This window comes from Saccostrea cucullata, unplaced genomic scaffold (assembly GCF_032062105.1).
Source record: "Saccostrea cucullata isolate Sc308-1 unplaced genomic scaffold, CSIRO_AGI_Scuc_v1 ctg876, whole genome shotgun sequence".
Taxonomy (NCBI): domain Eukaryota; kingdom Metazoa; phylum Mollusca; class Bivalvia; order Ostreida; family Ostreidae; genus Saccostrea; species Saccostrea cuccullata.
Window position 1 is genome coordinate 31,619 of NW_026923352.1, and position 12,274 is coordinate 43,892.

General features: G+C 36.5%; 3 protein-coding genes across 3 annotated transcripts; 2 read left to right on the forward strand and 1 right to left on the reverse strand.

Moving 5' to 3' along the window:
- The first annotated feature begins 264 nt into the window (after window positions 1–264).
- On the forward strand, window positions 265–7,819 carry LOC134263812 (mucin-2-like). The gene is made up of 2 exons (XM_062746191.1): window positions 265–7,719; window positions 7,805–7,819. The coding sequence occupies exons 1-2, from the start codon at window positions 265–267 to the stop codon at window positions 7,817–7,819; spliced, it is 7,470 nt and encodes a 2,489-aa protein (XP_062602175.1).
- A 47-nt stretch (window positions 7,820–7,866) lies between these two features.
- On the reverse strand, window positions 7,867–9,484 carry LOC134263813 (coiled-coil domain-containing protein 1-like). The gene is made up of 3 exons (XM_062746192.1): window positions 9,477–9,484; window positions 7,989–9,396; window positions 7,867–7,875 (listed from the first exon to the last, which is right to left on the reverse strand). Exons 1-3 carry the CDS (start codon window positions 9,482–9,484, stop codon window positions 7,867–7,869), a joined length of 1,425 nt encoding a protein of 474 aa, XP_062602176.1.
- A 98-nt stretch (window positions 9,485–9,582) lies between these two features.
- LOC134263814 (uncharacterized) lies at window positions 9,583–10,929 on the forward strand. The gene is made up of 3 exons (XM_062746193.1): window positions 9,583–9,999; window positions 10,261–10,348; window positions 10,733–10,929. The coding sequence occupies exons 1-3, from the start codon at window positions 9,583–9,585 to the stop codon at window positions 10,909–10,911; spliced, it is 684 nt and encodes a 227-aa protein (XP_062602177.1). The 3' UTR covers window positions 10,912–10,929.
- Window positions 10,930–12,274: the final 1,345 nt, after the last annotated feature.

Genomic DNA, 12,274 nt, shown 5'->3' on the forward strand with positions numbered 1-12,274 from the left:
GAGTTTGTTTGAAATGAGATTAGATACTTTTACCAACCTCTTATGCTTGAATTGCCATTGAAATGCACCACTCTGTCTCAATATTTGCAATATTTTCATAACTTCATATCCTTTCAAAGTGCTGTCTCTATTATTGAGTCATGATTAAATCACGTCCCCAGCAACCACACCCAACCCCTTCAGTCTTAAAGAAATAGAAATGTATGATTTTTTAAATCACAAAAATCTACTTCAACAATAGATACAACCACTCAATCGTCAAAGATGACAGGAACAGAAACGACATTGCTTACATCAGAATCGGTTACAAATCAGCCTACAAAAGATACGTTAATTGCAATAGAATCTACAGCAAAACAACCTTCAAATGAAATAGAAGCGGGAACACCGTTATTGACAACTGAATCAGCTACTAAACAACTAATAAAGGAAAAACAGACAGAAACAATATTTATTACCACAGAATCACCAACAAAACAACCTTCAAAAGAAATACATGCAGATACAACATTACTTACGACAGAATCGGTAGCAAAGCAACCGATAAAAGAAACAGAAACAACATTACTTACAACAAAGTGGACAACAAAACAACCTTCAAACGAAATACTAGTAGAGTCGGCAACAACATTACTGACGACAGAATCAGATACAAAACTGATATTGACAGAAACGCAGACAGAAACAATATTACTTACAACAGACTCGGTATCAAAACAACAAATGAAAGAATCAACAACAGAAACAACAACACTTACGACAGGATCAAATACAAATCTACCAATTAAGGAAACCAGAACAGAAACAATTTTACAGACAACAGAATTTGAAACAATACAAACTACAAAAGAAACACAGACAGAAAATAAATTAAGTACAACAGAATCAGACATGAAACGATTGACAATAGAACAAAAGTCAGAAACAACAAAACTGACAACAGACTCAAATATAAATCAACATTCAAAAGAAATGACATCAAACTATTTGCTTAAAATAGAATCAGAGACAGATTTAACCACAATGATCGACAAAACAAAACTAGCATTAGAAACAACAACAGAGCAATTGTCAAAAATGACTGGTTCACAAATAAACACAACAATAACGCAACCAGTAATATGTGAAGAAGAAGAATCAAACACAAGTACTGAGACAGGGTTTGAATTTACAACAAAGGGGCAGATGATATCAGGATCAACTGATCTAGAACAAAAGACAACACTAGCATCGGAGGAAACAACATCAAACACATTATTATTAACACAGAATTCAATAAAATCGATCAAAATAGAATCAACATCAAAATCAATTACAGAATCTTCAACATTGTCAGAATCAACATTGAGGATTGAAAATGAAACAACACAAATGCCAACAGACTCAGACACAACAAGAAAAATTGCATCTTCACCAATAACGCAATCTGCAATAATATCAGAAAAAGAAACAACATCAGTGCTAACAGAGACATCACTATCATCAAAGAAAGAGACAACACAGGAGATCATATCCTCACCAACAACCGAAAAATCAATAGAGTCAGTCTCATCATTAATGACAGAATCAACAAAAGTGACAACATCATCTCCTATGACTGAATCAACAGCTGAGCCAACATTGATATCAGGAAAAGAAACCACTCCAATGCTAAAAGAGACATCAACATCATCAATGATAGAGTCAGCAACAGAGACAGCGTCATCGTTAACGACAGAATCAACTACAGGAACATCATTAACGAAGACAGAAACATCATTAATGTCAAAACCAACAAAGACAGACTCAACAAATACACCGAAGGCATTATCAATGAATGATTCCACAACAGAACCAATAAGTTCACATGTTATAGTATCTACAACTGATACAGTGTCATTGGCAATGACACAATCCACAACAGGTATTGTATCATCCTCAATAAAAGAATCTACAATTAATACAATGAGTAAATCAACAACAAAAACAGTATCATTTCCAATGACAGAATCAGCAAAAGAAACAGTATCACCAATAATTACAGAATCTACACCAGACACAAAAACTTCATCAATGAAAGAATCAACACAGGATACAATAAGCAAACGAGTAACAGAAGCCATACTAAATACAGTATCATTACCAATGACAGAATCTGCAAAAGAAACAGTATCATCAACAATGACAGAATCCACATCAGACACAAAAACTTCATCAATTAAAGAATCAACACAAGATACAATTACCTCATCAGGATTAAAATCCATGTCAAATATATCCAGAATCCCAGAGACAGCATCATCAACAATGGAACAATCCACACCAGATACAAAAACTTCAATAAAAACAACAACACAAGATACAACTACCCTACTAAAAGAATCAACAACCAATACAGGTATAGAACCAAATACAGAATCTTTCAAAGAGACAGCATCATTAACAATGACAGAACCCTTAACAAACACAATATCACCAGCAATGAAAGAATCCATAAAAGATACAATAACGACGATACAAAATCCATCCATGCCTGATTCAACAAAAGGAACACCAACAATATCAGAACATGAAACAACACCATCATCGCTAAAGACAGAATCAACAGAAGAAACTATATCATCACTGTTTACAGAAGAATCTGTAGGAATCTCGTCAGTAATGTCAAAATCAACAACAGAGACAGCATCATCATCATCAATAAAAAATTTATCAAATGTAACAGGTTCATCATCAATATCAGAAAACCTAACACAGACACAGACAGAAAGCTTACCAGTGACAGAAAAAGGAGAAACATCATTGACAAAATTAACAACAAATCAAGCATTAGCAATAAAAACGGAATCGACAGTTGAGAAATTGTCCTCATCAGTGTCAGAAAAAATAAAGGAGTCAACAGCACATTTAATAACACATTCAACAAAGGGAACAGAATTGTTATCAATGAGAGTAACAACAATTTTAGGTTCATCAGCTACAAAAACAAGATCAACACCATTGGCATTATCAACAGCAACAGCAGCACCTTCAATGACAGGATCAACACAAGGTGCAGAATTGTCATCAATGACAGAATCAACAATCGTATCAAAATCATTGTCAGCTACAAAAAGTGGATCAACACAATTGAAAGAATCCACAACAGATACAGTATATTTCCAAAATACAGAATCAAGAATCGAGGAAGTGTCGCTACCAATTAAAGAATCAACAATTAGGATAGTATCTTCATTAATAGAAGATCCAACTACAAAAAGAGTATCATCACCAATGAGAGAAACAAAATCTGAGACAATATCATCAATATCAGAGTCAACTTTATTATTTACAGAAGAAAACACTGCATCATCAAAGTCACCATTACTTTCAAGAGAAACATATACAACAGGCAGTGAAACAGCCTCAACAACGGCGACATCAAAGGACAAACCAACGATACATACGTCAACATCAGGAGCAACAACGTTATTGAAAAAAGATGCCACGATATCAGCAAGATCTGAAGCAGAAATAACAAAAACAATGAGAGTAACTACCACAGATTTAGAAGATGATTCCTTCTCCTCTTTGCTTTCAACTGATGCAACAGAAACCTCAATAAAAGAAGAGCCAGCAAAAAGCTCATCAAAAGACATGTCTTCAAAAGTAACATCAACAGAAAAAATCTTAATAGAAGTGTTGAAAGAAAAATCAACAAAAGACACAATAACAAAAGGGACATTTTCCACAGGGATACCAAAGGAGATTCCATCAACAGAGACATTAACAGAAATGTCCTCTAAAGGGTTGTCAACAGAGACTTCATCAAAAGGGGCGACAAACGAACCATCGTCAAGAGAAGTTACAGAGACATCATCAATAGGGCAGGGAACAAAAACTTCATCTCAGAGAGTCACCACAGAAGCATCATCAATAGGGCTGTCAACAGAGAATTCAATAGGATTGTCAACAGACACATCTTCAGTAAGATTGTCAACGGAGACATCTTCAGTAGGATATTCTGTAGAATTGTCAAAAGAGAAATCAACAGTAGGAATGTCAAAAGAAACTACCTCAGTAGGGTTTTCACAAGAAACATTGTCAATAGAGGAGTCAACAGAAACATCAGTCAGAGCACCTAAAGACACATCATCATATGATTTACCAACCGAGATAGCATCAACAACAGTATCAACAAAGACATTAATAAGTGAACTGATGGAGACAACATCAATATGGCTGTCAAAAGAAACATCACCGAAAGAGCTGGCTACAGAAACATCATCAACGAAAGTATCAACAAACCCATCATCAAAAGAAGTTTTACCAGATCCATCATCAACAGGAATTTCAATAGGGACAAAATCAGAAGAATTGCTGACATTTACACCATCAATAAGAAATGTAACAGACACATCATTGATGGGTATTTCAGCTCAAACATTAACAGGGGTTTCAACACAAACATTATTTAAAGAACAGTTTACAGAGACATCATCAAAAGGGATATCATTTGATACATTGTCGATAGAAAAGTCATCAGACACATCATCTAAAGGAATGTCAACAGACACATCATTAAATGGAATTTGGACAGAAACATCAACAAAAATGTCCCAGGGAACATCGTCAATAGGGTTGTCAACAGAGATGTCAACCGTAAGGCTATCAAGAGGAGTTTCGTTAGAGAAATCATCAGAAGAAATCTCGACAAAGCCATCATTAATAGGGCCAACAATAAATACATTAACAGCAGATGAGTCCACAGGAACGTCATTAAATGGAGCGTCATTAGAGACATATTCAAAAGGAGAATCAACGGAACCATCATTAATAGGTTTAGCAATAGGAACACCATCAGAGGCGGTGCTAATGGAGACATCATCACAAACATCATCAAAAGAAGTATTATCAGAGACATTTTTAGTATTGTCACAAGAGACTTCATCTATAGGGCTGTCAACAGAGAAATTTACAAAAGACGTGTCAATGGAGACATCATCCGAAGGAATGTCAACAGAGGCTTCAACAAATGGTGTGTTATCAGAGATATCATCAATAGAACATTCGGCAGAAACATCAAAAACAGAGTTATCAACACAGACAGCTTCATCAACTAGGAATCCAATAGACCATTCAATAATAGTGCAGTCAACAGAGACCTCAACAACTGAAAATCCAACAGATATATCACCAATAAAAGAAATTACAGAGACACCCACAAGCAATGTGTCTAAAGAGACAACACCAACAGGGATGTCAACAGAGCCATCATCATTAGGTTTATCGATAGGGATATCATCAGAAGGAGTGTTTGTGGAGACATCATCAATAGGAAAAGGAACAGAGACATCATCAAAAGGGGTTTCAACACAAACATCATCAAAACAAATATCATCAGAGGCATTATCAATAGAAGTGTCACCACAGACATCGACAATAAGTGTGTTGACAGAGAGATTGTCAAAAGACGCGTCATCAGAAAAACTATTAAAGGAAGTGTCAGCAGTGACTTCAGCAAAGGGAGTTTCAACACAAATAGGGATGTTGACAGACACATCATCAGTTGGGATATCAAAAGAGATCATATCAACAGGACCGTCAACTGTAACATCAATCTGGCCATCAAAAGAGATATCATCAATAAGGTACTCAACACAAGCATTATCAAAAGAACTTTTAAAAGAAACATCATCAATTGGAGTTGCGACAGAGGTGTCATCAATAGGAATGCCAACAGAAGCATCAACAATAGAAGTTTCAACAGAGACATCATCAAGAGGAAAGTCGATAGAGACTTCATCAAAAGGAGAGTTTCCAGGGTCATCATCAATAGGAGTGTCAACAGAAACACCATCAAAAGAAATGTCGACAGAAACTTCATCATTAGGAGTGCAGACAGATGGATCATCAATAGGAAAGTTGACAGAGACATCATCAAGAGGTGTGTTACTAGAGGCATCATCGATAGAAATGGTGACAGAAACGTCATCATTAGGAGTGGAGACAGATGCATCATCAATAGGTAAATCGACAGGAGTGATACTAGAGGCATCATCGATAGGAATGGTAACAGAGACGCCATCAAAAGTAGTCTCGACAGAGACATCATCAGTAGGAATGTCGAAGGAGAAGCCTTATTTAGGAGTTTTAACATGGGCTTCATCAATAGGAATCTCGACAGAGGCATCATCGAGAGGGGTGTCACCAGGGACATCATCAATAGGAGTGTCGACAGAGGAATCGCCAATAGAAGTGTCCACAGATACATATTTTGGAGTGTCACCAGAGGCCTCATCAATAGGAGTGACAACAGTTTCATCATCAATAGCAGTGTCGAACGAGACTTCATCGGTAAGGTTGTCACCAAGGACATCATCAAAAGAAGTGACGACAGAGGCATCTTTAATAAATACTTCGACAGAGGCATCATCAATAGAATCGTCGACAGAGGCATCATCAAGAACAGCATCGGCAGACACATCATGGAAAGAAGTGTCAGCAGATACATCATCTCATCAAGTGTTGACAGAGATGTCATCAATAGGAGCGTCCACAGAGGCATCTTCGATAGGAGAGCCGACAGAGGCATCATCAATACACTTGTCAACAGAGACATCATCAGTAGAGATATTGACAATGACCCCATCAAGAGAAGAATTAATAGAGGCATCGTCAGACCGAGTGTCGTCAGAGGCATCATCATTAGGAGTGTCGACAGAGGAAACATCAATAGGATTGTCGACAGAGGCATCATCGATAGTAGTGTCGACAGAGGCATCATTAAAAGAATTGTCGACAGAAACATCATCGAGAGGAACGTCAACAGGGATATCATCTATAGGGGTGTTGCCAGAGGTATCATCAATAGAAGTGACGACAGAAACATCATCAACTGATGTGTGGACGGAGAAGCCGTCATTTGGAGTATCGACAAAGGCATTATCAATTGAAGTTTCTTCTGAGGCATCATCCACAGGAGTGGTGGGAGAGTCGTCCACTAAGGGAATATCGACAGACGCACCATCATTAGGAGTGTTGACAGACACACAATCAATAGGACTGTCGATAAAGATATCAACAGTAGGAGTGCCGACAAAGACATCATCAGGGCTATCAACAGAGATATCTTTTAAAGACGATTCAACAGAGACTTCATCAACAGGGGTGTCGACAAAGTCATCATTAAAAGGAATATCAACATCATCCAATAGACTGTCATCAGACACACCATCATTTGGGCTGTCAACAGACTCAGCATCAAAAAAACTGTCTTCAGAAACATCATCAAAAGGTCTGTCAGCAGATTCATCATTAGGTATATCATCAGAGTCATCATCGATAAGGTTGTCCGTAGAAACATCACCAATGGGTCTGTCATCAGACACTTCAATAAGGCTATCAGAGGAGACAACATCAATAGGACTGTCTTCAGAGAAACCACCAATAGGGTTGTTATCAGAAACATCGACAAAAGGACTATCAAAAGAAACATCAACAGCAAGCTTCCAATTAGACAATTTGTCAGTAAAACTGTCAACTGAGACTTCAGACGGGATGTGGCTGTCAAAAGAGACGCCGTCAAAAGCGTTGTCAAGTGAAAGTTCATCAATAGGGCTATCAACAGATACATCATCAATAGGACTGTCATCAGACACATCATCAAAAGGGTTATCTTCAGAGACAACATCAATAGGTCTGTTACCAGATACATCATCTATAGGGCTGTATTTAGAGACATCAACAATAGGGTTGTCAGTAGAAACATCTTCACTAGGGTTGTCTTCAGCGACATCATCAACAGAGTTATCAAAAGAGACATCATCAAAAGGGCTGTTTTCAGAGACATCATCAATAGGGCTGTCAGGAGAGACATCATCAATAGGTCTGTTGGCGGAAATATTATCAATCGGGCTTTCAGAAGAGATATCACCAATAGGGTTATCATCAGAGACATCATCAATAGGGCAGTCTTCAGAGACATCATCAATAGGGCTTTCAGAAGAGACATCATCAATAGTACTGACATCAAAGACATCATCAAAAGGGGTCTCATCAGAGACTTCATCAATTTGGGTGTCATCTGCCATGTCATCATTTGGGCTGTCATCAGAGACATCCTCAATAGGGTTGTTTTCAGAGACATCGTCAATTGGTTTGTCATCAGAGACATCATCAAAAGTGCTATCAGATGAAACATCATCAATAGGGCTATCAGAAAAGACCTCATCAAAAGGGTTGTCAGCAGAGACATCAATAGGTTTATTACCAGAAACATCATCAATAGGGCTGACATCAGAGACGTCATCAATGGGGCTGTTTTCAGTTAAATTGTCAATAGGGATTTCAGAAGAGACATCATCAATAGGGAATTCAGAAGAGACTTCATCAAAAGGGTTGTCAGCAGATACATCAAAAGGTTTATTACCAGAAACATCATCAATAGGTCTATCTTCAGTGACATCATCAAAAGGTTTGTTCTCAGAGACATCATCAATAGGGCTGTCATCAGAGACGTCATCAATAGGGCTGTCATCAGAGACGTCATCAATAGGACTGTCTTCAGAGACCTCAACAATAGGGCTGTCTTCAGAGACCTCAACAATAGAGCTGTCTTCAGAGACGTCATCAATAGGGCTGTCTTCAAAAGGTTTGTTCTCAGAGACATCATCAATAGGGCTGTCATCAGAGACCTCATCAATAGGGTTGTCATCAGAGACATCATCAACAGGGCTATCATCAGAGACATCATCAACAAGGTTGTTCTCAGAGACATCATCAATAGGGCTGTCATCAGAGACATCATCAATATGGCTGTCCTTAGAGACGTCATCAATAGGGCTGTCTTCAGAGATGTCAACAATAGGGCTGTCTTCAGAGACGTCATCAATAGGGTTGTCATCAGAGACGTCATCAATAGGGCTGTCATCAGAGACGTCAACAATAGGGCTGTCTTCAGAGACGTCAACAATAGGGCTGTCTTCAGAGACGTCAACAAAAGGGCTGTCATCAGAGACGTCATCAATAGGGCTGTCATCAGAGACGTCATCAATAGGGCTGTCATCAGAGACATCATCAATAGGGCTGTCTTCAGAGACATCATCAATAGGGCTGTCATCAGAGACGTCATCAATAGGGCTGTCTTCAGAGACGTCAACAATAGGGCTGTCTTCAGAGACGTCAACAATAGGGCTGTCTTCAGAGACGTCAACAATAGGGCTGTCTTCAGAGACACTATCTTTTGGGATATCATCAGAGACATCATCAACAGGGATATCATCAGAGACATCATCAACAGGGCTGTCAGAAGAAACATCTTCAATAGGACTGTCTTCAGAAACATCATCAATAGGACTGTTGACAGATACAGCATCTATTGGGCTGTCGTCAGATATGTCGTCAACAGGGATGACAACAGAGACATCATCATTTGGGCTATCAACAGAACATGGATTATCTTTATCAACCTCATTTTCAACTAAAGAATCAGAAACTTTACCATCTTTATCGCCGACATTGTCATCATTATCAACAGACTCGGTAACATATGTAAGTTTATCAACTGAATCTATGAAATCAATTTCAACACCTTCTTCAGGAGATACAACTTCTCCTAAAACAATGGAGACAACTTCTAATGGAATCCTAACAACAGAGCAAGGATCGTCATTTGTACTAACAGAAGGAATAACGACTAATGCTACAAAAGTGGCAGAATCAACAACAACGACATTGCACGCATCAACACTAACATCAAATGGAACTTTTATCAAACTAGAACCCGTCCCAATATCAGTAAAAAACAGGATGGTGGATATATATGATGGAGTTGTTTTATCAGGACACGTTATAGTGGAACAGTACGTGTCGGGTCTCCAATTATGTGCTATGGAATGTTTAAAAACAGTGGATTGTCATTCTATAAATTTTATAAAAGAAAAAAGAGTATGTCAGTTGAATTCAGCATCATCAACTGATTCGATGAGTTTACATGCCATGAAGGGCAATCTGTTTACACGTAAAGATCAGTGGCCAAAGGTATGTACCCATCTTTTCTATGTTACGTATAATTTCTTTATTGATTGATGATGTCAAAGTGTATATGTCACAAACTATCTAAAAATCTGAAAGAATTTCCTTTCATCCATCTTGAATAAAATTCCGGTAAGATAGAAGTAAACATGAAATAAACATCGATAGGTCTGCGATTTAAATATCGGTATGACTAAATAGTCGGTAGTATTATTAACAATACTAGCAAGTATATTGCTATAAGTTACTTTTTATTTGATTAATCAGACATTACTAGGATATTGTCAGAACAAAACATGTGGTCCGCAGGAGAGGTGTATAGAGCTGCGCAGTAGAGCAGTATGTATCATTGTTAGTAAGTATTCGCTTCATCATCGATGATTTTGTGGTACTGTATACAGGGTAAATTTCGCCCTCGTCTTATTTTCGCCACAAGCATAGGTGGGCAATTTTAAAACGGGCCTTATGGAAAGAAACAATGTAATTTCTTAAACAGTACTGTGACTGCGAATTTGAAAAGGGGCAAATCGTTCGTAGTGTGAAAGGGCAAAAATAACACGGACCAAACATTGCCCTGTATACAGTATTAATGGCATAAGTATAAATTATTTTGTAAAAAATAGTCTAATCTTATTTTAGAGTAATTTAAATATATCAATTTAAAAAATATTAATATTTAAAAATCAATGCTTAAAAAGTAATGAGTATTTTCCCTCCATGTTTCCCGTCTTATCTACAGACTGCACAAAGCCTCCAACAGTCACAGATGCTTACACATCAGACTCTTTGGTGCATGTTGGTTCAAGAATTGCGTATAAATGTGTCCAAGGAAAAAGTCCCAATGTTTCAGAGGTAGCCATGACGATCATCTGTCGAGGAAATGGCCAGTGGACAGCAGTGCAATTTCAGTGTGTCTGATATAAAGTTTTACAAAATGCTGCCAATTTGTTATCTGTCATTGTTCATACTTCTTATAATTTGAAGAACTTTCTAATTTTTTTTTACTATAGAAAGAAAAAAAATGTGTAAAGAATCCAGATAATATGGCTTTGTCTTCATTAGGCTGAATTTTGCTTCTATGAAGTTTATTTAAAATGCCGTGTTACCATTACATCTTTTTACAACTCTGTTTTTAACTTTGTTTAGTCAAATTCATTTTGAATTTAAATCATTTAATGTCACTTTTTTTTAATGATATCATAAATCAGTAAAATTGTAAAGCTGCCACCGCTGATTAAAAGAACACACGTATAAAGTATATAAAAAAAATCATGCTTACTTTAAAGTATTCAAGGTGTGTTGTATGTTAAATAAATATACCTTAAGATTAACTTATAAAATGATATGATGTAAACTTTTAAAATTACATTAATTGATAAAATAAATATTTCCTAATTTGTAAAACTCATCCGTAAGATTCTGTTTTAATAAGGAAAAAACCGTATGCATTAAATGTATAGCAGTACCATATTAGCAATTTTTCCTACTGTATTGATTGTCAATGTAGCTATTACTTAAAATTATTTCACTGTTAATAATTGCAAACACTGACACCAGTAAGCTAGTATTTATTATTCATGACTAGTTTCTAGGATAACACAATAGTTCATTCTGAAATTGTTAAGTAATCTATCATTGTCATATAATCTGTTGTCAAAGGTGGATTCCAATTAATAAATCATTCTATAAATTCAGTAGTCACTGACCACAGAAATCTATATAGAAATTTGCTTCTCTTACTGTGTACAATTACAACAATGCTGTGTACAACAATGTGAGTACTCATGAAGATAATGGCCAGTGTTACAAAAAGATATCTTTTTGCATAGTCTACTACTCTACTTGTGTACCAAATACTGAAGTTCCAGGTCAAATTTAACAGATCCTTGTTAAAGAGAGAAAATACTGAACTGAACACATTTTAAACAAATTTGTGTATTTCTAGACAACAAATGTTATTTTTAGGATAGAGTGTATGAAAGTAAGACACATAGATGTACAAACTTTTGTCAATTACAAAAAATTAAAATGGCACCAGTTCCTACATAAATGAAAGAGTTTGGCAATGTAAAAGGAAAACTGTGAAATCAAATAGGGAATTAACTTGAGAGCAATTGTAAATTTTAGCATCCTTAGTTTTCATCCTTTTCGTTTTATTTTTGACATTCCATACATCTTCTTAAAATTAAACACACCAAAAATTAAAAGATTTCTCCAAAAATAAGCGGAAGAGATGCTATTTTCTGAAACGTTTTTATAGAAAAATTCTAAATTCAAACTA